Source organism: Leptodactylus fuscus, chromosome 7 (assembly GCF_031893055.1).
Source record: "Leptodactylus fuscus isolate aLepFus1 chromosome 7, aLepFus1.hap2, whole genome shotgun sequence".
NCBI classification, from domain to species: domain Eukaryota; kingdom Metazoa; phylum Chordata; class Amphibia; order Anura; family Leptodactylidae; genus Leptodactylus; species Leptodactylus fuscus.
In genome coordinates this window covers 22,742,064-22,769,621 of record NC_134271.1, presented here as the reverse complement: position 1 = coordinate 22,769,621, position 27,558 = coordinate 22,742,064, and the positions used below count along the sequence as shown (strand labels likewise).

Here is a 27,558-nt window from a genome sequence, read left to right as displayed (position 1 = left end):
GATTTCATGGTATAAGGGGTAGTCTTTAGATTTTTTTTTTTTTTTTCGAGTGCTTTTACCCCATGTAATGACTTTATACCTGTGTTTATTACATCACACACATCAGTGGACGGAAAATGTATGTAGGGTCACTTCATAAAGTATCCAAGCACTTTGTGTTGTCCCTGAAGAACTTCTGTACAGGAGCCTTTCTAAATTCATCATAACAGTCTTGCCTTTAAAGGGGTCTTCCAGGTTAAAAATATTGATGCCCTGTCCTAAGGTAGGCCATCATTATCAGGCTACAGAGGTTTCGACACCCAGCATAGTCACTGATCATCTGTTTTCAACAGTAAATAAAGCAGGAAGTATACAGCGCCGTTCTCTATGTTGTGGCCAGACCTGGGTATTGCAGATCAGATCCCATTCAATAGACTCAGTGACTCAGTTATGCCACTACACAGAGAACAGAGATTTATACTTTATTCTCTGTGTAACAACCTGACCAATGAAGGTGCTGGGTGTCAGGACCCCACAGATCTGATATTAGTGACCTATTGCTAGGATAGGTCTTCAATATGAGCTGAGAAAATCCTTTTAAGGACCACCTGCTAGAGTTCCCCTTTGGTTTGTGTCACCATAGACGGAAAAGTGTTTTTTTCCCCCCTTTGTGTGTCTCACTTCCCAGTAGCAAAGGGGACAGAACTCACAAAGAGTGAGCCCCTGTCTTTCAGGGCCCCATAGGAGCCACCTGATCTTCCTCTATGGTACATACACCCACACACTTCCACTGGGACACTTATCTTTTACCACTGAGCACACATGTAATGTCTACTTGAATGTCCCCCCCTAGGACTAGCTACTTGGTCAAGTATACAGTTGGTGTACAAGCCCAATACGATCAAGTAAAATTGTTCCACACGGCTAGTAAATATAGAATTAACCGTTCTGAGTCCTGATTCACATCTGCGTTCAGTATTCTGTTCAGGGAGTCCTCTTGGGGACCCCCTCCCTGGAACCAAATACCGAATGTGAGTAGTGAAAGCACACAGACCCCATAGACTATAATGGGGTCTGTGGTTTTTCCATGCGGAGTCCACACGAGTCATGCGGAGTGAAAAGTAGTTCTTGAAGTAGTTTACTCTCCGCATGACTTGTGCGGAAAACGCACGGACCCCATTATAGTCTATGGGATCTGTGTGCTTTCACTACTCGACGCGTTCGGTATTCCGTTCGGGGGAAGGTCTCCAAGTGAACTGCCCAAACAGAATACTGAACGCAGATGTGAACCAGGCCTGACAGGTTCACTTGTCCTAGCATACCTGATGACTGGCTCCATTTGTACAAATATAATTGAATTTATTGAATGTGTATATGTGTAAAGTTACAACCTGCGTTCAGGCTCTACTTTTTGAGGTATGTTTTGCTAAAACTATGATTAAAGGGCAATCTTGACAACAACTGAAGCAGTATTGTATACCTATGTAGATCTGAATGTGGTTCAGAAAATGAAAGGGAACACCCAAAATGGAGGATTTTATATGGATGAGTTATACATTGCGATGTTGCTGCTCATAGTTTTGTGAGAGGTCAGTATTTCTCTGTAATATAGTGACTCTTCTTCAATAAGGCGTCACGGCCTTGACTAAGAAGTCTTATAATTCACAGTAAGGAGCATTTCTAGTGACAAAGTATATGCCCTTAAAGGGGTTGTCCCATGAAAAGCATCCTATCTATACTGCTAGTTTATGTGGATTTAAGACTTTTCCTAAATACATTGCTTTATCAAAACTGCTTTGTTTGGCCGCTATCTTAATTTATTCACTTCATTGTTGACACTGCGTTTCTATGGCCACTGGGCTTATCTGCTCATTTCCCAAGTGATGTAGCTGCTTGCTCTCAGGGGGGGGGGGAGGGGCTGACAAGCAAAGGAGCTCCTCAGAGAGGGGAGGTGAGAGCTCCGGGATTACTGTGCTGTCTATCTTCAGTTTTTCCACTTATCAGCTGGTTTAATTGAATTTGGCTGATAAGGGCTGAGATAAGGAGTCCGTTACCTCTGTATGTAATGCAAGCTAACTCAAATCCAGCCTTGCTACATCAGTTTTCACATCAGCTTCATACTGTGGTAATGCATAGCAGAGCAAGTGAAGCCCCGTCCACCAATGTGCCGAGAAATCCAGGAAGTGAAGAGAGCACAGAGCCTTCAGGCTGCAGAACAAGAGTTATGGGAATATCCCTTTAAGCTTGCCTTACACATTTAGGGTCTGGCCACCATCTAATTTGTATCAGGGTTGTCCCCAGAAAGGGAGAGAAGGAGCAGACTTCTGATTTTGAACATGCCCGATCCTTGTGTTTGTAAGGCCAGGGTTTTTTTTGGACCAGATTGTGAGGCGGAGGCTGCCTGAGAATCCGGTCCAAAAAAATGGTTAGCTGTGAATGGATGCCGGTGCAGTGCATACAGTGTTTCGGCATCCATTCGCTCCGGATTAGGCCCAAATGAATGGGCCTAGTCGGGAGGGAGTATCGCGGAACAAACTGCTCATGGAAAAAGGAACCCATTGAATTCAATGGGAGGTGGCTTTTTTGAGCCGGATTCTGACGCGGATTCCGCGTCAAAATCCGGCCCAAAAAATCCGAAGGGACATAAGCGGCCACCAGAGATCTTCAACAACAGCTTTGTAACTATTCTCAACATATACATGTTTGGCTGAATGGAGTGTGTATTTGTATGTGGTGATCAGGGAAGATGTCTGTCCCCCAAACACTTGGATGACCCCCGTCATATATGGACCATCCTAGTATATGACTTGAGTGCAGTGGTCAGGAGGTAACTCCACTCACTGGATCTTGCACTCATGCTTCACTCAGATGGCAAATTGAGCTCAAATCGCACCCCAACAAAGTCCACACACCACAGATAAACATTGTTACCTCCTACTGATTTTGGGGGATAGTCGGAATGCCACTACCTTATGCCCATATGTGGGGCTTTAGCCTAATAATCCTGGCTCATGTTGGGTGGTCCCGCGCACCTCCGACAGGCAGGAACTGATATAGATTTCTGGTATAAGTTAAATTTCAGGCACCAAATATGGGTCAACCAACCATTTTTGATGAACTTCAGTCTCATGTGAATGGGCTCCGGAACGTTCCTTAGCGAATACGTTACACAAAGAGATCATCGCTATGTCATGTCGTCTTCCATTGCTCTCTAGAATTACTAGTCCTACATATAGTCTTGCAAACAGAGAAACAGAAACTCAGATGTTTTGAGGTATTTAGGCGCCTTCGGGCAACTTCAGGAAATCTCAGAAGTTTTTACTGAATCACTGGTCAACAGAAACACGTAATGACTATAGGGGGGAGCCAAGTGGGTGGAGAACACGACTGCCCCCATTCATTTATTTTCAGGTCTCTTATAGTTCAGCTTTTACATTGAGATTTCTTAAAATGTCTTATATAATAGGCAAAGATATTCCCATAAACAATATCCAAAAATACCGGAATGAGGGAGTCTTATCTCACTGATCTCAGTAACAATTTTTCTCACTTCGGCTTTCTACATATTTCCCATTCCTTTTGTAGACATGTTTGGCTTTGGATCAAAAAAACGCAACATGGGGCCTCAGCCTAAGGCCAGGGCCCCACGGGATGTAAACGCTGCGATTTTCCCACAGCGGAGACACTGCGGGAAAAATCACGGCGTTTTACAGTGCAAGCAAAGGGGATGAGATTCATGCGAATCCCATGCCCACTTTGCGGAAGAAATCACAGCGCGGACACGCTGCAATTTGCAAAGCCGTTGCGGCTTTGCAAAAATCACAGCATGTCAATTATATCTACGGAAACGCTGGCGGCTTTCCCATAGATATAATTGTAACAGAAAGTCCGCGGAGGAAAACTCTGCGATCTTTCTGTTGAAAGTGATGTGGAAAGAACCGCAGTGTGTTCACGCCGCGGTTCTTTCCACAGCGCTTTAGTGCTGCAATTACGGCCTGTGGGGCCCTGGCCTAAAACATACTCATTTTAACCCTACACTGGTTGTTGTGACTGTGTTTTTTTTTTTTATATAGGGAGCTTTGGACTTGTGCCTTATACCAAATTACACCCAAAGACTACATGTACATGACCTTAGTGGTTTTTACTGTCCACAAATCCTGATCTGCAATCGACAAAAACATGTCCGTTTTTCATCCGCGAAAAACTTGTACCATCCCCTACACTTGTCTGTTCTGCAAATGTCGCCAAGAATAGGCCATGCTTCATAATTTGCGGTCTTTGTATATAGCACAGACACATGGTTGCAAAAACTACAGCCGTGCGTATGAATTGTGTCGCAATGGTGGACATAAACTACGCTCACGTGCAGGAGGTCTTAGGCCTGCGTTCGGGTCATTCCGTTCCCCTATCTCAGAGGTAGGGAACGTACGGCTCTCCAGCTGTTGCAAAACTACAACTCCCAGCATGCATACTTGCTCTGCTGTTTTTGGAACTCCCATAGAAGTGAATGGAGCATGCTGGGAGTTGTAGTTTCACAGCAGCTGGAAAGCTGAAGCTTCCCTACCCCTGCCCTATCCGCATAAAACACGCAGAGAGAAAAATCCTGCAAGCAGTGCGGAAACCACACAGACCCCATTATAGTCTGTGGGGTCCTTGGGTTTCCTTAGGTAACCACTTTTTTTATGCAGATAGGTTTCCGTTCAGGGGGTCCCCAGGCAAAACGGAAACCCAAACGCAGATGTGAACCAGGCCTTAGAAGTTGGTACTATGCTATATTTCTTATGGAACCTGACAGACAACAATAGTGAGAAGCTCAATCAGATGTTTTATTAGGGATTTCCTGAAGGGGCTGCATGCGACCAGACAGGGTCTCGAAATGAGGAGGACACCGGTATTAGATACATTGCAGTCGGTAGACCTTTCTTGTTTCTAACTCCTATTAACTTGCCAAGGGTGTAACTACCAGGGTAGACGGGCTAGTAGCCAGAGACCCATCTTGATTCTGCGAATTATAGAAGAGGCGATGGAAAATTATAATCTCAAGCTCTTCGTGGTCAAGGTGTTCTGCAGCCACATGGTAACTTATTACACCCCTGCCATGCACCTTGTAATCATTGAGCAATGCAATGTCTGCCTCGTCCAGGTAGTCACAGACTTCCTGGTTCTCCTTCCCCTCCTTCTGCTCCTCCTCTCACAGGTGTTGAGGTTGCCAGGCTCAGAGCATAGTACAGGAGAGCGCTCTGGCTATAGGTAATAGTTGTGTGTCTCGGAGTGTTTGCACTGGATACAAGGACTGGGTATGTATCCTATGTGTTGGGTGTCTCGGAGCCTGGTGGATATTGTGCATTCTTCCTGATCATGTACGCTCTTGCAGCTCTGGGGTTGATATGTCAGAAGGTGTTTAGTCTACTGTCCAGGTCTCCTTGACTTCTTGCATTATTCCTTGCGACTGATTCCTTCCTCGCTTACGGTAACAGAATCTGTGTATTGTCCGTACTGCGTATCTCTTGCGAAATATCTCCATGAAGGTGGCAGTGAAAGTGAGTTCCTGGTATCTGCTCCAGGAATGATTACGTGACCTTGAGACCGTCGCCTATCCGAAACCTATTTTATATGATTTGTGTTGTTGTTACTGTCACTGTATATATGATGTATACTGTATATCTTATGGGCCACATGTTCTCTATTTTTTAGCAGCCTGGAGACACCCTCATCGCAACGATAAGCAAGTGACGTTCCGGAATAATGACCGGTGAGGATTGGCGCACATTTATACTAATACCTAGAAATTCTGCATGACCATGAACAAACACATTGCAATTTTTTTAATGGAGAAATTAACATTTTTGCATGGTCATTGGTATTTTTGTGATTCATGTTTGCAGGGTGAATGGAATTTATTATTATTATTATTATTATTATTATTATTATTATTATTATTATTATTATGGATTTGGGTTTCTGGCTCGCGTTTAGGGATTGTTCATTTCTTGAAATGGACAACGAGGGAGATCATAAAATATTTTCTACCGGATATACATGGTAAAATGTGAACAATCAGAAACGTGTCCAAATTTTTGGCTCACGGAAGTGTAACCTAAGCAAACAGTTATACAAATAAAAGGGGTGAAGCGATTATATTTTTACACGTTCTGATTTCCATAGTTTTTTTTTCATGGCTCTGGCTCATGATGTCCATTTTTACAGGGCGCGACTTGCAAACATCAGTTTCTGTTTCACTTGCAAAAAAAGTGGTGTACCAGACAGAATGTTAGTCCCAAAAATGACCATTAGAGAGAAGAATGTTCTCATACCTGATGTTTTGTTTTCCTAAGGGTTGGTTCACACTAGCGCTTGTATTCTGTCCGCAAGGAGTCCCCATGGAGACCCCCCAGACAGAATACCAACGCTAATGCAAGCAATGTGCAGTTAAGCACACGGACCCCATAGACTATAATGGGCTCCGTGTGCTTGCCACGCACTGCCCGCACTATTCATTTGTGCGGGCAGTGCGGGGCAAGCACACGGAGCCCATTATAGTCTATGGGTTCCATGTGCTTTGCAAGCACATTGCTTGCAATTGCATTCCGTCCGGGGGGTCTCCATGCGGACTCCTTGCAGACGGAATACAAGCGCTAGTGTGAACCGGGCATAAGAGATAGTCTGCTGCTAGAGGGGTCTGACAGCAATTACTCTCTGGACCATTGAAAACACATGCACACTTAGTCAAAGCAAGTCTTCATGTGTATGGTGAGGCTGAGAGTAAGGGTATGCTGACACAAAGTTTTTTGGAGCGGCATTTGACATGGAATCCATCTCAAAATCCGGCTCCCTTTGACTTCAATGGGAGCCACTCGCTTCTTTTTTCCTCTAGCTAGTAGCAGAAAAAAGAAGCGAGCTGCCCAATCTTGCCGCAGATTCTGTGGCTGACTTAGCCACAGCGTCCGCAGTGCGAGGCTCCCTCCCGATTAGGCCCATTCTTCATGCCTAATCCGGAACGGTATGTGAACATACCCTAAGGACGGCTAGAAACGCCGAGGGTAAAATCACGGCATTAACTGAAAAAGTGGATGGGATTCATGCCCACCTTGTGTTTAAAACCGCAGCGTGCACACGCTGCGATTTCCAACACCGTTGCGGTATTGGAAATCGCAGCATGTCAGTTATATATACGGAAATGCTGGCGGTTTTCCCGTAGATATAATGGTAACAGAAGGTCCGTGGAGGAAAACTCAGTGAACTTTCTCTTCAAAGCGTTGCGGGAAGAACCGAGATGTGTTCCCTCCTCAGTATTTCCCGCAGCGATGTGGATCGTCCCGTGGGGCCGTAGCCTAAGGCTACATTCAGACGACCGAGGTGCAAAAGGTTTTGTGGCAATATTTTATATTGCAATATTTTCTTAGTTTTTTTTCTATTTTAATAAAAGCTGAGCTGCTTTTATGAAGTTTTTAGCATTTTTTTCCCCACCTGGGCACTTTTAGTTCACACGGCATTGTTGAGGCTTTTGTTTTCCTATAGTGAAATCAATGGGGAAAACACCTCAAAAAATTCAGGCACAAAGCATGCTGCATTAAAAAAAAAACAACTTCTTTTTGCGCTACCCACTCTTGACCTTGGCTCAAAAAACCCAGCAAAATCTGCAACAAAAAATCTGTGTTTCCGCAACGTGCCGCCCTAGCCTTAAAGGGGTTTTCCTGCTCATTTTTTATTATTAAATAGGGCTGTTAAAGGCCCCATAAATGTAAATAAAAAACCCAAAACATTACTCACCTCTTCTAGGGCTTTGGTTTTAAATGGTGGCGACTCTGTGTGGTCCTTTGTATACAGGTCCCCTGAATCAGGGGATGTCAGTGATCCCATTTGTGCTAGGAGACCATCCAGCCAATCACAGACCTCAGTGGTGACCTCACGTGACTGCTGTAACATGCCGTTTGTGGCTGCTGAGGCCTGTGATTGGTTGTAGTAGTCAACAAGGAGGCCCGGGGAGAGGTGAGTAATGGTTTATGTATATCGGCCCTATTAAATAAAAATAAAAAACCAGAAACCCCCTTTAACTACATTTTTCACAGCATTTTTACTGCGAAAAATACTGCTAAATAAATTCCGAATAACCTTACATACATTAAATAAAGAATAGGAATAGCACTTTAAAAACACACAAAAAACCCTCCAATACCTGAAAGCAGTGTAAATGACTGTGTTCTACGCCTTGTGCCCCAGCACTGGCCCTTTAGGCAGGTGCGACCAGAACCACGAGGACTAGTCCTTAGGGCCTAAGGGCTACGACTGTAAACTTTGGAATGTAGAATTTCTTTTAATGTCTAAAGTGGAAGCCGAGAACAAAACATTCACCGAAGATTCTCGTCTCAGGGTGTTGTCTCCTGAGCTACAGAGAATTGGCACCGTATGGCTGGAAATATGTAGTATGTGTACCAAGGGCCAAAAAGTCTTCATAGATTAGAATGAGAGAATAACAGGTATACAGGAAGCGTGTTCTGTGTCGTGCTCTGTCCTAAGGTTATGTTCACATGCTGCTGATTTTATTTTTTCTTTCTCTTGCGCAGAGAAAAGCAGCACTTTTTTCTTGGCATTTTTCGTGTGGAAACCACACGGACCCCATTACAGTCTATGGGGTCTGCAGGTTTCTCAGGTAACAGCTTTTTATGCAGATTAGGTTTCCATTCAGGGGGGGGGTCCCCAGATGGACCCCCCAAATATAAACCTATGCGCAGATGTGAACCGGGCCTAACCAGTTGCAGAAGTTCAGGGTAACTCTGTTACTTTTCCGATCCCGATCGGCGATCGAGCAAATTTCACGATCGGGATCGCCTGGAAAATGATCGGAAATCAGATTTCGAAATCTCAAGATCGGCTCAACCCTAAAAGTGACTTTTCCCATAGAGAAGCGTTTACTAGGGTTGAGCGATCTGGATTGGGATCTGCTGGAAAATGATCAGAAATCGGATTTTAAAATCGATCCAGAAATCTCAAGATCAGCTGAACCCTATCTGCTACATCTGTATGCCCGACGTTACATTTCATACAGGTTATTACCCTTCTTTCCTACAGTCCTGAACAGCAAACCTTCCCAGTTATTTAGCAGTACTGAAGCAGAGAATGTACCGATGCATAACTAGATTCTAGGAAAGTTGGGTGCCAAGCCCTTCGAGATCTATTGTGTTGCTCACAGTCCTATTGGTTATCATAACTAATGCAGAATCTCCGTCACATTTGGGCCTTACATCAGATATCTACTAAATTCCTATATGCTATAAGGTTCCTATGGGGTAACTGTGTGCCAAGGAGAGTGACAAGGTACAGGACAACACCGGAACAGAATCCAGCAATGGCTGCCGAGAGATTGCAGACAGGGTGATTCATTTGGCTCACATTTGCTTCATTTGTGTCGGTAATAAAAATATTACATCAGATTACAAGAGGTGACGGCGAGCTGTAGGGTTATATGTGCAGCTGCTCTGCCTTTTATCTGATACCTAGTGCCGTATGGGTTAATAATTGCCTGAATTGGACAGATGTACAAATATGGAGCTGGTTATTTTTTCAGCAGTCTTACGTTAGGTTCACACTAGCGTTGGTTATGGGTCACTGGAGCACCATAAAACCGCGTGGGCCAACCGCTACAACAGCAATCATGGATGGATCCGGGCGGACCCTATTAAGAATAATGGGATCCGCCTGGTGTCCATTCTGCAAAGGCCCCACGTAGCAAAACATAGCAAAAAAGCACTGGAAAAAGAAACGCATCACGTTTTTTTCGCAGTGTTTTTCATTATGTTTCCTCTGCGGACTTTTCTGCCCTTAATATACCTATATGGAAAATTCCAGCCTTCCGCAGGTATAATTGACACGCTAAGATTTGCAAAAACGCAAACAGAGAATCTTCCTGCGCAGATGTGAATGTAGTCTTAGTTTAAGTAAATTTTAACTTATAGGATGGATCCCATTTCGGTTTACTAAAATGACATATGAATGATGGTAAATTGTGTGCGTATCATGTGTGCAACCCTTAAGATTTCACTACGGCTATTTCTCAGTCTCTTCTTCTGAGGGTATGTTGAGACGGGGGAAACCTTTTCCGCCATGTGGCTTTTTCGCACAGCTAGCCGCGATGCGATGCCAGTGCAAATTATTGGCATCCCGCTCCTGATTAGGCCCTAAGCATGAGGGTGTCTCAAGCCGCGGACGCCCCGTGAAGACAGGGCATGTTGCATTTTTTTCCCGCTAGCTGAAAATAGGCGCGCCAGTACGAGGTCATGCCCCTGGTGCACTAAGAAGATCATTACTATGTTATTAAAAAGCAATCTGTCGGCCTCGCAGTTCATTGTTTCTGGGCACATGTTGTATACATCTGTCTTTCGGCTGGGTGGAGGGCAGAGGATTGGTCAGTGACTAAGTACTTTTCCCAAGTCTTACTTTATAATTTAGCTCCTGGTCGGTCCTGTATAACTTGCAGTCATGAATGGGTTACTCGTTACCGTGTCACGGGTCAGTGACATTGCCTCCTGACCTAAGCATACAGTATATAACTCATCCTCTTTCCAAAGTTCGGCCGTTCTGTCCTCTCCATACCACCTGTTTAATTATTAGTCATCATATGTCATGTGAACACAGCAGTACAGACGGGGTTAAAACTGCAATACAAGCCAAATAATGGTTTTTTTTTATTTTTCTTACTTTTTCTGATTCTCTGTTGAGACCCATAAACTTAAGGAGACAATGCGAATCCCATGCCCACATTGCGTTTAAAACCACAGCGTGGACACGCTACCATTTCCAAAACCGGCGCGATTTTGGAAATCGCAGCATGTCAATTATATCTACAGAAACACTGGCAGTTTTCCTGTCGATATAATGGTAACAAAAAGTCTGCGGAGGAAAACTCTGTGAACTTTCTGTTCAAAGTGCCGCAGAAAGAACCACGATGCGTTCGCACCACAGTTGTTCCCGCAGCACTTTGGCGCGGTGTTTCCGGCCCGTGGGGCCTTGGCCTAAGGTTAAAGCCCCACATTGCGGTAAAGCTGCTTTTGTTGTTTCAGATTTTGTTGTGGTTTTTTGAGCCAAACCTATGAGTGGCTACAAAAGGAATGGGACATGTATAGGAAGCTTTTATACTTCTCCCTTCTGCTCAGTCACTATTAGCTTTGGCTTAAAAAAACGCAGCAAAATTTGCAATAAAAAAAGCTAAATATGAAGGTAAATCCTCCTTGACCCCTCTCCCTGGCACATATCGCCTTCTCTGTCTGTCACCTTCTTCCATTCTTACCACTCCATAGAATACAGGTTGGCCTAAATGATGGCCATCGTCTTCTGACAGCACCATGAGATCTGGCCAGGGGAACTTCAGCTCTGGTGGACTATGCCGTGCAGGCCTTTGGTGGTGTTAAGGGGTGACCGGCCCACCAGGGTACAGAAGGATTATATAGCGTCTACAGGTGTCCTATGGAAGACTTCATGTGGAGGTTGTCATTCTCCGACATCTTGTCTGTCCTTCGGCTGAGAGGCCACGGGAATCCTGCTCCAGAAACTTCTGGATATTGATCAATGGAAACCATTGTTTATAGCTGACAAACAGCGAGTTAGCCAGAACGCAGACACTGAAGAAGCGATCCCATCAATATTTATATGTGAAACACAAGGACAGGCGCTCTAGTCACGTCTGCGGAGACCATCAACAATTCAAGTCAAGCTCCACTTTAACCCTTTAAGAGCACCACTTACTGTAGTCTTTAGGGCAACACTATTTTTGATATATTTTTACCCCTCATAATTCCAGTCTGATAATGTTTCTATTCTCCAAGGTTTCCTTTTTATCGAAAATTGTACCGCAATTCAGAGCAAATGTATTATGAGGTTAACTATACCATAAGAAGTTTTACATACAATACACAAAATATACAATACAGATATAATACTAACAGTGACCGGCTGGCACAGTGGGGTAGAGGGCCCTGACCGCAAGGGCTTACAATCTATGAGGGTTGAGGGATATAGACAGAAGGAGAGGGGGAGACAGTACACATGGCGGTGTGGTGATAGTGTTATTGGGGGTTCTAGACCTTCCTTATAGTTGAGTCTTCAGGGCCTTTTTGAAGCCTTTGATTGTAGGGGTCAGTCTTATGTGTCTTGGTAAGGAATAGAGATGTGAACGGCCGTTTCGAATAGCACGCACCCACGCGTCCATTCATTCCTATGGGTGCATGCTATTCGAAACAGGAGTTTCGAATAGTACTCGCTCATCTCTAGTAAGGAATTCTAGACTATGGAGGATGCACGGGAGAAATTTTGGAGATGGTTGTTGTTGCATGAAGAGCGGATAAGAGCAGTGTGGAGTAGGAGGTCTTTGAGGATCTGAGGTTACGCGTGGGCAGGTAGCGAGAGATTAGGTTGGAGATATACTGTATGGAGGGGACATGTTATGGATGGCTTTGTATGTCAATGTTAGTAACTTGAACTCAATTCGGTGGGCAATGTGTAACAGTCTAGAGATGAGCGAACACTGTTTGGATCAGCCGTTCCGAACAGCACGCTCCCATAGAAATGAATGGAAGCACCTGTGACGCCGGCCGGCCGCCGGCAAAGTCAGTGTCACAGGTGCTTCCATTCATTTCTATGGGAGCGTGTTGTTCGGATCAGCTGATCCGATCAGTGTTCGCTCATCTCTAAATGAAGGGATTGGTAGAGGGCAGCGGCCGATGAAGAACGGGTGGATCCAGGTGCTTGAAGTCATTGGTGGCACCTTACTTTTGGCATGTTCCGATGAGGAGTTGCTGGCACTAGATCCTTGTAAACTGCTGTGATCTACAGTATAGCAAGTCTTCAACTTCCCAATAAACACTGTTCCCAATGAAATCATGTAACATATGGTATTTGATAGTGTCCTAAATCTTGACTATTTGGGCTACCTTTGTTCTATATTGTGAAATAATAACATATACGTATTTTATCACAAAGCCGCTCCTAATATTCTTAATTCTCTTCCAATAGTTACAGAATGTGGGTTTCCGATTACTCTCCTTTCACCTGCCGAGGTGGAGCAGGAGTTATGGCCGCTCTTGGGCACCATGGTGTCTCTCAACTGTACGATGCAAGTACCTGGCTCATGTAATGACAGCATCACGTGGCAGAAAGATGAGAAAGCGGCGCTGCACCTATACACCGGACAAAGCATTGCGTGGTAAGAGAGCGTTCAGTTAGTCCATAAGATCCTTGTGTTATTACAGTAAGGTGCTATTAGGAGTGGTGTAAGAACAGGCGCTTATTCCGGTAATATGGGTTTACTTAAAGGTCAACAACTCCCTTAGAATTTATTGTAGTCTGACAGCCGGTTATTCACTACCTATTTACTGCATCAGGAACGTGAAGTAATACTTCTCTGCAACTGGATTTATGATGCACATTGGTCCGAACTCAACAGCAATCCGCCAAGTCTTGGTGGCCAGAGGCCAGAACCTCACCTCTTAGGTGCACAGCATAGTCACCTTGTTTTCCAACTGGGCATTTAGTTATGCATTTCTCCTTGGGTTTCTCCGGTAGTACTCAGACCATTTCAGGACGTAGTCTCTAAAAGCCCCAAATACTACCACATACCCGAACTGAGTGGACCAATACCAGTGGAACAGTTGCCTTTCCCTGGATACTATGGCTGTATTTCCAGCACCCTGTATATTACACCGCCCCTGAATAATGTAACTCTTCATTTAGTTGGTCTATGAAAGACTTAGTTATAGCATCCGGCCTTACTTACATCTGTTGTCTATAGGTCAAGCCCCTCCAAGGAGTGGGGTAATACAAATCCATAACAATACTGTCCGCCATTGTTTATCTTGTCAAATTCTAAGTGATCTGCAGCCCCATTATAACACTTAGGCCTGGTTCACATCTGCGCTCGGGGAGTCCACTTGCCCCCCCCCCCCCCCCCCGAAAGGAAACCTATCCGAATAAAAAAGAGTGGTTACCTAAGGAAACCTGCGGACTCCATAGACTATAATGGGTCCGTGTGGTTTCCGCACCAAAAATGCAAAGACAATGGAATGGCCCAAAACGCAGATATGAACCGGGCCTAATACAGTATGCGTATGTATTATACAGCCATGTTTCTGTGAATGCTATAGGTAATCAGCATACATTATGGGAAGAATGCATGACATTCCTGTGTGAAGCCAGACATAACGGGGGTAGATGTATAGGCATGTATGGGATGAGGTTGGTGCTAGAGGATGTAGAAGTTATAAAGGAATTGAATTGATAAAATACAAATCATTATCAAATGAAAAGGTCCAAAATCCCTCCCAAACCAATGAAGCGATACAGGTAGCGGGGCATAATTTGCTAGATTTGCCTCCAGACATGGACTGCTGTATACAAGACCTGCCCCCTAGAGGTGCAATAACCAGTGGAGATTTGTACAATCATGGAGGGCACTGCAATAAAAAAGAAAATCGCTGTAGTCCTATAAATGATAGGAATCTGTTCTATATTATTAGTGCTATGGGTTTGTTAGATCAAGAATTGTAGCATTTGGTGCGTCTTAACATGAGGACTGTTTTTATTGTCCTAATGCGTCTAGAATGGAGAAAGAAGGAACTTTGCAAATCGTCTTAACTTAAATGTAATGTCTATAGGAAGTCACACGTCCTCCGAGCTGTTCCCTATATATTACTATATAATAGTAATGGCAGTATTATTATAACTGTAATTCACTACATTTAAGGTGTGGTTTGATGTATGTATGCTTAATAATAGGGCTGACACCTACACGGACAGGAGCCGAATTCGGATTTGTTTATGAATAGATATAATTATAATGTGAATGTGAGTGTATATATATATATATATATGTGTGTGTAATATATATTTGCGTACATACATGTGTGTATGTGTTATATGGTGTGTATATACATGTATAGTCACAGATGTAGCAGTGTTACAATTTTTACTTTGCAGTATTTCCCCTCCCACGCCTGCCTAAAACTTTTGCACAGTATTATGCCCATCGATAACACGTTGTTTTTTTTAGGATATAATACCTCTCCTTTTCTGCACACAGGAATGGTCTTAATAGTTCAGTGAAGATTCTGACCGGTGTCTTAGATATTAATCTTACCACGGAGGACGATTACGGACGGTTCACATGTCACCTGCAGAACGTCTCTGCCGCATTTACTCTCCATAAAACAGGTAGAGATTATTTATCTGTTATACCAAATACAAACCTCTGTGCAGATCCCGATGAATATTCTTACAGTTTTCCTGGAGGGCTGTGTTAGGAATGGCAGTATGGGTAAGTGCAGAGTAAATGCAGGATAGCGATATTGGGCAATATGGAGTAATCTTGGGGACGTTGCGCTTCGGGGTCGGCTGTTCTCCTATCGTATCTTCTGTATTACTCTAAATGAAAGGGCTGCTCAAGTAATGTAACATATACCGGATCCTCCTAAAGTGGAAATGCTTCATTTTATAGGTTCCCCATTAATACAAGTTATCCCAAGCAGAAAATTCCCAACTATAAGATTCATAGTCTCTAATAGGGCTTATAAAAGGGATAATAAAAACTATACAGCCTCATAAAAAGGTTATTGGTTTAAGAAAACAATTTGCAGCCACCCTTGTAGAGAATTCCAAGTTAATAGCGGGAGACAGATGCTTAACCCCTTCCTGCCACGGCCAGTTTTCATTTTTTAAAAAATTTTGTTTTTTATTCCCCACCTTCCAAAATAAGTGAAAATTGTCCATTCACCAAGGTACAGTGTATATATGAGGGCTTGTTTTTCGCTATTCTTCTCCTACCTTTAGATGTCTTCCCCGCGCCGCCGTTCGGTAGAAATCCCAGTTTTTGTCGGTATGCAAATGAGTTCTCTCGCAGCACTGGGGGCAGGCCTCAGCGCTCAAACAGCATTGGGGGCGTCCCCAATGCTGCGAGAGAGCTCTCCAGCGCCGCCTCCATCTTCTTCAGGAACTGCCTCCTCATGCGTCTTTTTACGGCGCTGGGGGTCAAACTTCTAGGCCTCGCACATGCCCACAGGCCACAAGAAAACGGCCGCTTAGTTACTGTGTAAGTGGACATTTTTCTTGAGGCCACGGGCATGCACAGTCGGCTCTGCCCGAGGCCTAGAAGTTTGATCCCCAGCGGCAGAAGAAGACGCGGACAACGATAATTTCTTATTACAGAATTATCACGAATCCACAATCCAAGAGACGAGCCCTTTAGGCACGGTATATAATGATATTAGATCCACTGTAGGTTAAAGTTATCAGACCCCTCCTGTTCTGTAATATATACAGTATCTTTATTTGTATGCCACAGTAATGACATTTTTATAGCACCAGAATTTATATACTGTTCGATTCCAATGATTACATACGCCTGAGAATACAATAAACATGTCAAGTATAATGTGAAATACAATCTCACGTGATAATATATGATATACCGATGTAGGAATTGTATTGACTCTCTATTATATGGTTCTGTTTGTGTCTGCAGATAAAGCTGGGCACATAGCGGCCGTTGCCTTTGCGCTATGTGTGTTTGCTCTCTTGGTAATCGGTATTATTCTTTACCTCAAGTGTCGGCTAAATATGAATCTTTGGTACAGAGACAAATATGGAGACCCGGAAATAAATGGTAGGTATCAGAATGGTGACGGGAACAGACTACAGCCCGCTATACCGATGTAAACAGTGTCAAAGTTTAAGGATTAGTTGGGGCAACACGGTGGCTCAGTGGTTAGCACTGCAGCCTTGCAGCGCTGGAGTCCTGGGTTTGAATCCTGCCAGGAACAACATCTGCAAGGAGTTTGTATGTTCTCCTTGTGTTTGCGTGGATTTCCTCCCATTCTACAAAGACATACGGATAGGGGAAAATGTACATTGTGATCCCTATATGGGGCTCACAATCTACATAAAAAACAAAAAAAGTTTAAGGCTATGAAGACCCTTCGTAAATTGCCAGGTGAAAAAGTGCTGCAAGCCAGACTATTTCGCAACTTTTCAGGCACTTTCTCCATATTAGTCTAGGAGAGAGGGGGATAGAAAAGACATTCAAATAATTGCTGCTTTCACATTCTACTATTCTAAACTATTTTGACATTTCTAGGTTGTAGATAAGAGGCTATGAGAGCACAGGAAAGGAGTTTTTCCTTCACCATTTTCAGCTTTAGAACGACAGTCACTTGAAGGACCCCTTAATAGTTAATGGGTTGGGTTGGACTTTGTATTTTTTATGCTGTGTTAGCGATCCGCCTCTCCAATGTTCGGGTCCCCTGATGGAGAGGCGATGCTAGTACAGCAGGAAACAGATATCCTGAATATGATCTCATATATAAATGCATTATTGGAACTGGAGGTACACTTCAAAGGGGTTGAGTTACTACAGGAAGGTCCTCTGTGTGTTATCCCTATATCATGACAGGAATACCAAGCAGTTATAAAGAGATCTCTCCTTCTGGAGGACCTCTTCTGTCCCATTTCCATGGAAAATGTGTAATTCTTATTGTCTCCAGTGGGGGAGCTGCAGGGAAATAGAGCACTTATCAGGATTAGAGATGAGCGAGTACTGTTCGGATCAGCCGATCCGAACAGCACACACGCATTGAAATGAATGGAAGCACCTGGTACTTCCGCTTTGACGCCGGCCGCTTAACCCCCCGCGTGCCGGCTACGTCCATTCATTTCAATGCGTGCGTGCTGTTCGGATCGGCTGATCCGAACAGTACTTGCTCATCTCTAATCAGGATCAATTTGTGATCTGCCTTTTGTCAAGTAAGGATTGTCCAAAGCAGAGAACCCTATTAAATGCCAATGAATGAATGGACACAGGCTGTCTGATCTATTTTGCCAAAAAAAATTGGGGTTATAAAGTAATTTACAATATATCACGTTTAGTTTTTGTGGTTCCATTTGAAACCAACTTCAGCAGGTGTCAGCTGTTACACTGTCTTATACCTTACCCGGTAGCTGTGAAAATGGCCAAAAATAGGACATGTTCTACGGTCCCTGAATATGGACCATTAAATAAAGTTAATTGATTTTAATGCAGCAATGTGATACTTTATTAAGTAAAAATTGCTGTCATGGCTATTTATCACTGTAATGTGAATAGAGCCCAACACAGTACATCAGTTTTGCCAGGAGTGTGCCGTTCATATTTGGTATTCCCACAGACGGCCGTTTGTTTGATGCCTACGTCTCTTTTTGCCCATCAAACATTGACACAAAGTTCACCAATTTCATCCTGAAGCCGCACTTGGAGAACAGATACGGCTACAAACTGCACCTCGATGAGCAAAGTCTCCTGCCGAGCACAGGTAACTTCAATATAAGTAAAGCTTCTATATGTGTAGTTTATGGATGTCATCCTGCACTATATACAAGGCCGGACTAGCCATCTATCAACTCTGGCAAATGCCAGATGAGCCGGGGTCCTCAGTGGGTCACTTTCCTCTTTTACTCCGCCACCCAACATTGCCCCAAGGAGTGCACAAAGTAATATCTGCAATACACAGCAAACTATAGCAACAGACTGAGCTTTGTGCTGCATGTAAATAGAATGAATGAGCAATGAACAGGCAAATCTGGTTCTGCTTATCAGCCAGGAAAACAAATGATTAGAGAAGCATCAAACCAGACTAAGGCTAGGTTCACACCTGCCTTGGAGTCTCTGTAGGACTCAGTCCATAAATCATCAGAGAGAAAAGTCCTGCACAGAGGGCATCGTAATCAGGGGCCCCAAGGTGAACATTTGACATGGGGTCTCCCCAGCCCCCGACACCCCCTCTACACAAACCACAGTCCTGAATAAACTATTATTCCCCATAGTGGCCCCTGCACACAGTATTGTGGCCCCTGCACACAGTATTATGCCCCATAGTGGCCCCTGCACACAGTATTATTCCCCATAGTGACCCCTGCACACAGTATTATGCCTCATAGTGGCCCCTGCACACAGTATTATGTCCCATACTGGCCCCTACACACAGTATTATCCTCCATAGTGGCCCCTGCATACAATAGTATGCTCCATAGTGGCCCCTGCACACAATAGTATGCTCCATAGTGGCCCCTGCACACAATATTATCCCCCATAGTGGCCCCTGCACACAATATTATCCCCCATAGTGGCCCCTGCACACAATATTATCCCCCATAGTGGCCCCTGCACACAGTATTATCCCCCATAGTGGCTCCTGCACTTCACACAGTATTATCCCCCATAGTGGCCCCTGAACACAGTATTATGCCCCATACTGGCCCCTGCATACACAGTATTATACCCCATAGTGGCCCCTGCACACAGTATTATGCCCCATTGTGGACCACCTATGAACAATTATTATACTCTGGGATCTCTTCAGACCCCAGTGTATTATGATCCAAGACCCAGGGGAGAATACAAACATAAAAAACACTGTTACTTGCCTCTCCCGGGCTCTGGCATGGTCCCTGCAGATTCCTTCAATATTGTTCCAGACGTCACCTGACTCAGGCCGGTGTGCTGATGCATAATGAAGCTGGCCTGGGCCACGTGATGTCTGAGACGTCACCAAACAGGTAAGTAACAGTGTTTTTTATGTTGCCTCACCTCCACTGGCCCAACAATCATTATACTTTGAGGTCTGAAAAGACCTCCAAGTATAATGATAGTAGTGTGAGTGGGGTTTGCGGGCCTGTGGCCTCACTTACCATCCCTGCTCCTGATCACATCCGCAGAAGAAGCGCAGGCAGCCGTGAGCAGGAGCGAGTAAGTAAATAAGGTCCGTTACCTGCTGGGTTTACTCCACCAGGTAACAGCTGTCACAGTAGTTACACCCCTGACCACTATAGTTTATGGGGTTCGCAGGTAACATCTCAGGGCAACAGCGCCTATCAGATGATGTATGTCCCCCATAGTGAAGAAAGTTCCTTTTTAACAGCCCATTGATGTGAATGAGCACATCTTTCCAGGGGTGACTCTGTAGGGCAGGGGCGTGTCTGTAGGGCAGAGGAGGGTCTGTAGGGCAGGGGAGGGACTGTAGGGCAGGGGAGGGTCTGTAGGGCAGGGGTGGGGCTTCAGGGGTGGGTCTGTTTGGCAGGAGTGGGTCTGTAGGGCAGGGGTGGGGCTTCAGGGGTGGGTCTGTTTGGCAGGAGTGGGTCTGTAGGGCAGGGGTGGGGCTGTAGATCATTAAAAACACCCTATGATCAGCTTATTTACTGTGTCTGTGACTGTAGGATTGACAGTCAGCGTGAAGTCATCCTTCGCCCTTCGATACTAATATTACAGTGTCTTTAAGTTATTGATATTCTGGTTCATGTTGGTTACGGGGATAGGGCTAATCCAAGGTAGAGCCCCTCTTTACAGGCTCCATAGTCCTATTGGCTGCTTTCAATTTGTGTCCACCCTTGGCGACTGAGGTAACTCCAAAGGGATCGGGGCACTAGTGCCCCTCTTCCCTGGAATAAATTGACTATGAAGTGCCTATACATTCAACCCATAATGTATCCATACTGGGCAATCTGACAGCCCATTAAACCCTCCTTAGATAGAAGTACGGAGTAAACAAACATCTTAAATCATTCTCTTCAATACAGAGCCTTCCGCCGAGCTGCTTATGAATGTCAGCCGCAGCCGACGTCTGATAGTGGTCCTATCGGCGGCGTATCTAGGGCAGGAATGGTGCCAAAATAACTTCAGGTGAGTTAATCTACTGAATGTAGCAGAAATGGTCACGGCTATTGTCTATTAAGAAGCGATATCCCGGATTAGAGAACTATGGCTGCTTTCTTCCAGAAACAGTGCCACGCTTATCCATAGGTTGAGTGTGGTATTGCAGCTTTGCTCAATTAAAGTGAATATAGAGGAACTGCAATACCACACATAACCTATGGATACGACTGGCACTTTTTTGAAAAAAAAAAAAAACCCAGCCATGTTTCTCTAGTTTCGGACAACTAGAACACTGAAAAGATGATCAGTGATGGTCATAGACAATAATGTTGTTTTATTACATCAAGTAGACTTGAGGAATTATGGAATGGTGCCGCAATAGCTGCCGGAACACAAGACAGATATAGAAAGGTCTCAGACTGGTAACATGGACTCCTATGTTTTCAAGTCAGCAATCAACAATTTATAGAACTGGGTCCACATGGGGCATGTAGGCATACGTTGTTTTGCTGAGACAACCCCTTTAACCATCTCCCATTTCCACTCATAGGGACGGTTTCTTTCGCCTCCTGGAACTCTCGCAGACGCCCATCTTCATCCTGTTTGAGAATCAGTACAAGGACTTGCCTGCAGAAGTTATCCAGCTGCTCAATAGCCAGAAAGGAACATTGAAGATTCTCATGTGGAAGTCGGATTCTGTGGTACGACCATCCCAGTGGTTAACCATCCCGTATATACTCGAGTATAAGCCGAATTTTTCAGCACAGTTTTTGTACTGAAAAAGCCCCCCCTCGGTTTATACTCGAATTAGCAAAAAAGAGAAAAAAAAAAATGTAATTTAATTTAATAGGAGCACTGCAGATCCCCTATAGTCAGCCAGGCTGAATTCCAAGTGGGGAAAAAAACCCGGTCCTCAAGCTCAGGGAAGGGGCAGACAGACAACCAAAACACCCCCTCCCCTTTCCCAGCACCCAGCAACTACTGCACCCAAAAACTCCGACCATCTTAATTTTTGAAATTTTCCAGTAGCTGCTGCATTTTCCCCCCTCGGCTTATACTCGAGTCAATAAGTTTTCCCAGTTTTTTGTGGTAAAATTAGGGGCCTCGGCTTATATTTGGGTCAGCTTATACTCGAGTATATACGGGTAATATGTTTTTACTGAATTTTTGATGATTTTTTTTTTTTCCAATTCCATGTTCAAAAAATCTCTCATAAAAGTCAATAGACCATTATGTCTATGGTCCATGGTCCAGCTTCTAAAATGGGAAGGCACAGATTATTTTAGGTTTAGCGGCAAGAGTTGAAATTTCAAGATGTTTAGGACTTTTTAAATATAGATAATGAAAGTATATACATCACCAGAATTTTTTGTTTTTTTTAGATGTTTAATATAAAAATGTGATTTAAAAAAATTTCCCATTTTCTGAGAACACGTTTCCTTTAATACATGGATGTTTTATGGCTGTTCTCACCCCCGATTGTGTAACTGTAGGCTGATACTAAATTTGCCTTGTGATAGCTCCATACTTTGTGATTGGCTTTGAGCCGATCTTGAGATTTCAGGATCGATTTTAAAAAACGATTTCCGATCATTTTCCAGCCAATCGTGATTGTGAAATTTGCTCGATCGTCAATCGGGATCCAATCTTTCCCGATCGCTCAACCCTAATTGTATATTATATATACGGTATGGTTGAGCTGATCTTGAGATTTCAAAATTTGATTTCCGATCATTTTCCAGCCAATCACGATCCTTAAATTTGTTCGATCGCCGATCGAGTTTCGATCATTCCCGATCCTGATCGCTCAACCCTACTTGTGATCAGTTTATTGTCAAGGTTGGTGCAAAATGCAGAGACTCTTTAAGAATTTTTGTAAATTTTGAACAAATGGAAATAAGTCAATGAATCTTAGTATTGCCTATCTCCTTATAGTCTCCCGCCTCCGAGTTTTGGAAGGAACTTCGTCTTGCCCTCCCTCGCAAGATTTCACTTTCTGAAGGCAAAGGGGATCCTCAGATTCAGTGTCAGGATGATAAGGATCCGATGCTGACTGTAAACAGCGAAGCAACAGATCTTGACCCCGATGGAGACCTAGGTACGTTATATCAGTATTTCTTGTATCAAATTTTCTTATATGTCTATCGCTATAACACTGTCCATTATTTGTAGGTGTTCGAAGGAGTTTTTATAAATCTCCACCACCCCGGATAGCCCCAGTGACTCGTGTGCCAGACAGAGAACCTATAGAAGATGTGGATATCTCAGATTTAGGGTCACGGAACTACTCGGCCAGGTCGGATTATTATTGTCTGGTCACTGAGCCTGAAATCTAGGAAAGAAGAGGAAGAAAATTTGAAGGACATTGGAGGTGACCAATGAAGACTGGAAGCGGCCGACAATCCTTTATGCTTAAGCTGTGACAATGGGTTAAACAGGTGACAAATGTGAAGTAAAATAATCCCCATATATCGGCTTCTTATCATGACGTCCATATAATGTCTAATTATTACGGTAGATGTGAAAGACTATAATTACTAAAGCGGCTTATGTCAGTCACAAAGCTAAAAATATCTGAAGGGAGGGGCAAGGAACGAGGAAGAGACAGGTAACAACAACGAATACGGTCATTAGGACAATATGTACAGAGTATCTTGGATGACGTTATAGAATGTGGTATTACAAATTTTTGTTATAAGAAAATTAGAAAAAAACAAATTGTATAATTTTATAGAAGGCTTCAAGTTTTACTCGGTTGTCAGAGAAACACTAAAACTCAGGAATTCCGTAAAACGAGCATAGTTCCTTGGTAGTCGAGCATGACTTCTTGAATTTCTGAGACTGGTATGAGGTTTTACAAAAGAAACAACCTGTTGAAAGTTGAAAAATCTCAGGATTTTTTTTGTAAAGCTCAAGAGATCCAAGGACATAAAAAAGTTGAATGTGTCACACAAAAGTGCACGAGGATGAAGTGTATCACATAAAAGGAGATGGGCCCTTCTAAACTTTTCCAACCCTCCAACTCTGAAGAACTTCAAGGGTCAAGGATCACTAACCGTTCCTCGTCTTAGCTTAGGGAGAACTCGTTGTGCTCCATTCTTACACCCCAGGGTCCAACAAGAACCCAACTGGACCAAGCACAATAGATCAATTATTAGTCCACATTCCACCGGCCTGAGTGATCATGCCCGTTTTTGTATTTCTTAGGGGTAATGTTTCTCTTTAGAGAGAGCGCCTTAAAGACATAAGGAATCTTATAGGCCATGCAATGGTTCTCTGGGAAAAGTGAGCGCAGATTAGCCCTCTTTAGAAGACCATGCAAGAGCGGAGCTTGTTGTACAATTGTTACATTCATGGTAGATGTGTGCAGGGTTGTCTGTATGGAATAGGAAGGCAGCAATGTGGGTGGGAGCGTGGATACAGCAGAGCAGAATGTGTGTGGGGAAATGTGGATATAGCAAAGCTGAGTGTGGGAGATAAGGTAGGAGTAGCAGAGCTCAGTGTTTTGGAAAAATTAAGGTGGCATGGCTATTGTGGGACAGAGGCAGTAGAATATACCGTGTTTGGAGGAAACATGGGGAGAGTTATGAGTGTTAGGCGACAGCATGTGCCTAAAGGAAGGAAAACATGGGGGTAACAGTGTTCTTTATGTGTGTGTGGTGGGGGGAAAACAAGGAGGCAAGCAGAGGCATATGTGAAGGAAGCAGAATATAGGCAGAAAACAATTGAAAAGCAGAATACATGCAAAATTGAGCCTTTTATTTTATTTTTTTTTAAATGGGACTAAGTACAGTAAAGGGGGGGTCCCAAACGAAGGTTTTAACCAAAAGCAGATCCCTCTTTCAGAAAGTTTAGGAACCACTGCTCTGTGTCCAAACCCAACCCCATAAACAGGTCCTGAAACGCAACTAGTAAGTATATCAGGAAAGGGTTTTTGTTCCCAGCTCTATGTTTGGACAGTTTAGGACTCATTGACCTGGGCGGACTGTAGTTTAGTTATACAGTCCTTTTTCCACCCATTGAGTGCGCCCGTCTCTAAATGATCCTTATGGTTTTTGATCATATCTTGTTGAAAGAAACTTGAAATAGAGAGGAGATAACCCATATTGACCTCCTGAAGGAGAGCATGTAGGTAACCCAGAGGATGTCCTTCACTGAGAGCTTCTGCTGTCACACTAATAATACTAAATTGCTAACCCTGCCCTTAGATATTAGATTTTTAGCAGTAGATATGCCAATTTCTTCAGGCTCTACCATCAACGTTATCTCAGAAGAGCGAGTTTTTCTTGAAGGTCTGGAGAAACATTGATGATGGGGGTAGCACAAGCCTTTTTGGGCCCGTTTCTCAGAATACACTCACCGCCCTTGACACCATTGTTCTTCTCTTCCCCACCAAATCCCAGTGTCCCCTCTCCTTCATCCTGGTAGAGAACTGGATGTGACATTAATATACCTGTAAAGCGGTGCAATGTCAATGTCGTGACTCGCGTACCTTTATATAGTCGCTATTAATGTCATGTTTTTGACAGCCCTTCCTCTCGATGCCATTGATGCCTTAGGGCACTACCCAATTAATTCCCGGCTAATGGAGAAGCTTCTGTGACTGAGCTTAAGGATAGATGACACCTATGTAAAATTGATATGACTTGGGACACACATTGTCACCTATGCATATAATATGCTTTAAAGGGAACCTTACACATGGAAAACGCTGTCAAGTCTGGATTCAGGACCTTATAAAATGGGAGAAACTTGGAGGAACTGTGTCCTTTAACCTTATAGTCATTGTCATTCAGATCTCAACGTATACCATGCAGCTATCTCTACAGTCATGGAGGAGTGGCTTTCTAAGTGATAGGACCGCCTCCTTGACTCCAAAGATGACAGGTTCTACTGAATCTTTCGCACAGTCCTATATATCAGTCTGCTCCGCTCCTCCTGCCCTATAACATGCCGCCTACAGATTGGACAGTATTTTCCATGTGACAGGTTCCCTTTAAATACGGTCATGAGTTTGGATCTCTTTAAAGAATATTTTTTGCACTTTAAACACTCCTGACCATGGACATGATAGAAACAGACAGTAAGCATATCTAGTAAATTCTATATGGTCCTATATTACTATAAAGAAGGCCGTATTCTGTTATTATACACAGCCAATCTACTCTAAGGCCCGGGTCACATCTGCATTTGGGTTTCTGTTCGGGGACTCTGCTTGGAGACATCCCCGAATGGAAACCTATAGGTGTTAAAAAGCGGTTACCTAAAAGAAACCCGTGGACCCCATAGACTATAATGGGGTCCGCGTAGTTTCCGCTCGGTGTCCATATGAAACCTGCATAGAGAAAAGTCCCGCAAGCAGTGCTTTTTTCGATGCATGTTTCGTGGGGAAACCACATGGATATTGGGGTCCGCGGGTTTACCAGGTAACCACTTTTTAATGCATATAGGTTTCCATTTGGGTGGTCCCCAAGAGGACTACCCGAAACCAGGCCTAGGCTGTCATGTTGACATATAGTTTCCCAGCTAATTTCATATCTGCGTTGGGCTGTCTGTTGTTCCGTGAGGACCAGAACAACGGTCAGACAAACTGCTGAAATGGTGGTTACATACAGAGCCTGACTGACCCCTTAGACTAAAATGGGATCCGTCATTACTGAAAGCAGCCAACGAAAAAGCAGCGTGTGTAGGATTTTTTCGTTCGCCGATTTCAGATGGACATTGCAATGGAGTCTGGCTCAAAGTAACGACGGAAACGCTGGCGTTTTCCGTATAGGTATATTAGGGTCAAGTAAATCCACAAATGAAAACTTTGTGAACGTTGGGTGAAAAACACTACGGAAAAAACTGTGATGCGTTTTTTCCACAATGTTTTTTATGCTGTGCTTCGCTACATGGGGCTTTAGCATAGAGCTGTATTGGAGTTGTCATACCGATGACCGGTCCGTAGGATAACCATCAGTATGTGATATGTGGGGGTCCGACACTTGAACCCAGCACGGATCGGCAAAGCAGCGCCCTCTATTGCATAGTGATGGTTACTGGGAATTACATGCTACTTGAATAGGAGCAGCCTGCACATGTCCTCCGTCCACTGCAACGGCTTCTGGAGCCTAGAAGTTTCTGATCCGTGCCGAATTTTGGGTGTAGGACCCCACAAATCACATACTGATCCGTTATCTTGCGAAAAGGTCATTGGTATTGATGAGTGAACACTATTTGAAAGGCCGTTTCAAACCGCACGCACCCCTAGGAATGAATGGAAGTGGCCGGCACACCGGCGGCCGGCCGCTTAACCCCCTGCGTGCCGTCTGCGTCCATTCATTCCTATGGGTGCGTGCTGTTCGAAACGGGCGTTTCGAATAGTGTTTGCTCATCTCTAGTCATTAGTATTAGTATCGGCCAGAAAACCCTTCTATAAAAGAAACGGTCTTCTCTATACCATAGCCATGGACAGTCCAATAAAGTTCTTTAAATGATTCCTGAAAAATAAGTGTTATTGTAATAACTTTGCTGTCTATAAGATCCCGATTTGTGTCAATTACCAAAAGATCAATTGTATATTTCTAAATGTGAACATTTTATTTCATGTGTTTGTATATAAAGATAATTTACTGTAAAATGTCTCATTTCATTAATCTATCATATGCCTCAAAAGTAAATTAGGAAATTGCTATTATTATTGGATTCGGTGCTCAGAGAGGTAATTCCTATTGTGTCCCTCTTAGTTTTCTCAGTGGGCCAATAGCAGGTGCCACGAGTATTGTCTGCATTAGTTGGACTCATCCATGGTTGCGATTCCTTAGGACAGCATTCCAATAAGAGTCGCTATTCAGTAAGGCCTCGTTCACATCTGTGTTTGGTAATCCGTTCGGGGGAGTCCACATGGGGACTCCAAGGAATGGACTATGGAACGC

At 43.9% G+C, this 27,558-nt stretch overlaps 1 protein-coding gene across 1 annotated transcript; it reads left to right on the top strand.

Moving 5' to 3' along the window:
* The first annotated feature begins 5,176 nt into the window (after positions 1-5,176).
* SIGIRR (single Ig and TIR domain containing) lies at positions 5,177-27,187 on the top strand. Its single transcript, XM_075281337.1, has 10 exons — positions 5,177-5,229; positions 5,674-5,731; positions 12,985-13,174; positions 15,047-15,177; positions 16,484-16,624; positions 18,162-18,305; positions 20,566-20,668; positions 21,192-21,342; positions 22,577-22,739; positions 22,814-27,187. Exons 2-10 carry the CDS (start codon positions 5,725-5,727, stop codon positions 22,975-22,977), a joined length of 1,194 nt encoding a protein of 397 aa, XP_075137438.1. The 5' UTR covers positions 5,177-5,229; positions 5,674-5,724; the 3' UTR covers positions 22,978-27,187.
* Positions 27,188-27,558: the final 371 nt, after the last annotated feature.

Excerpts from the sequence above, each read along its gene's own strand:
- SIGIRR (XM_075281337.1), top strand. Across the intron at positions 16,625-18,161 it reads TGGAGACCCGGAAATAAATG|ACGGCCGTTTGTTTGATGCC; the intron begins GTAGGTATCAGA and ends GTATTCCCACAG. Across the intron at positions 22,740-22,813 it reads TGACCCCGATGGAGACCTAG|GTGTTCGAAGGAGTTTTTAT; the intron begins GTACGTTATATC and ends CATTATTTGTAG.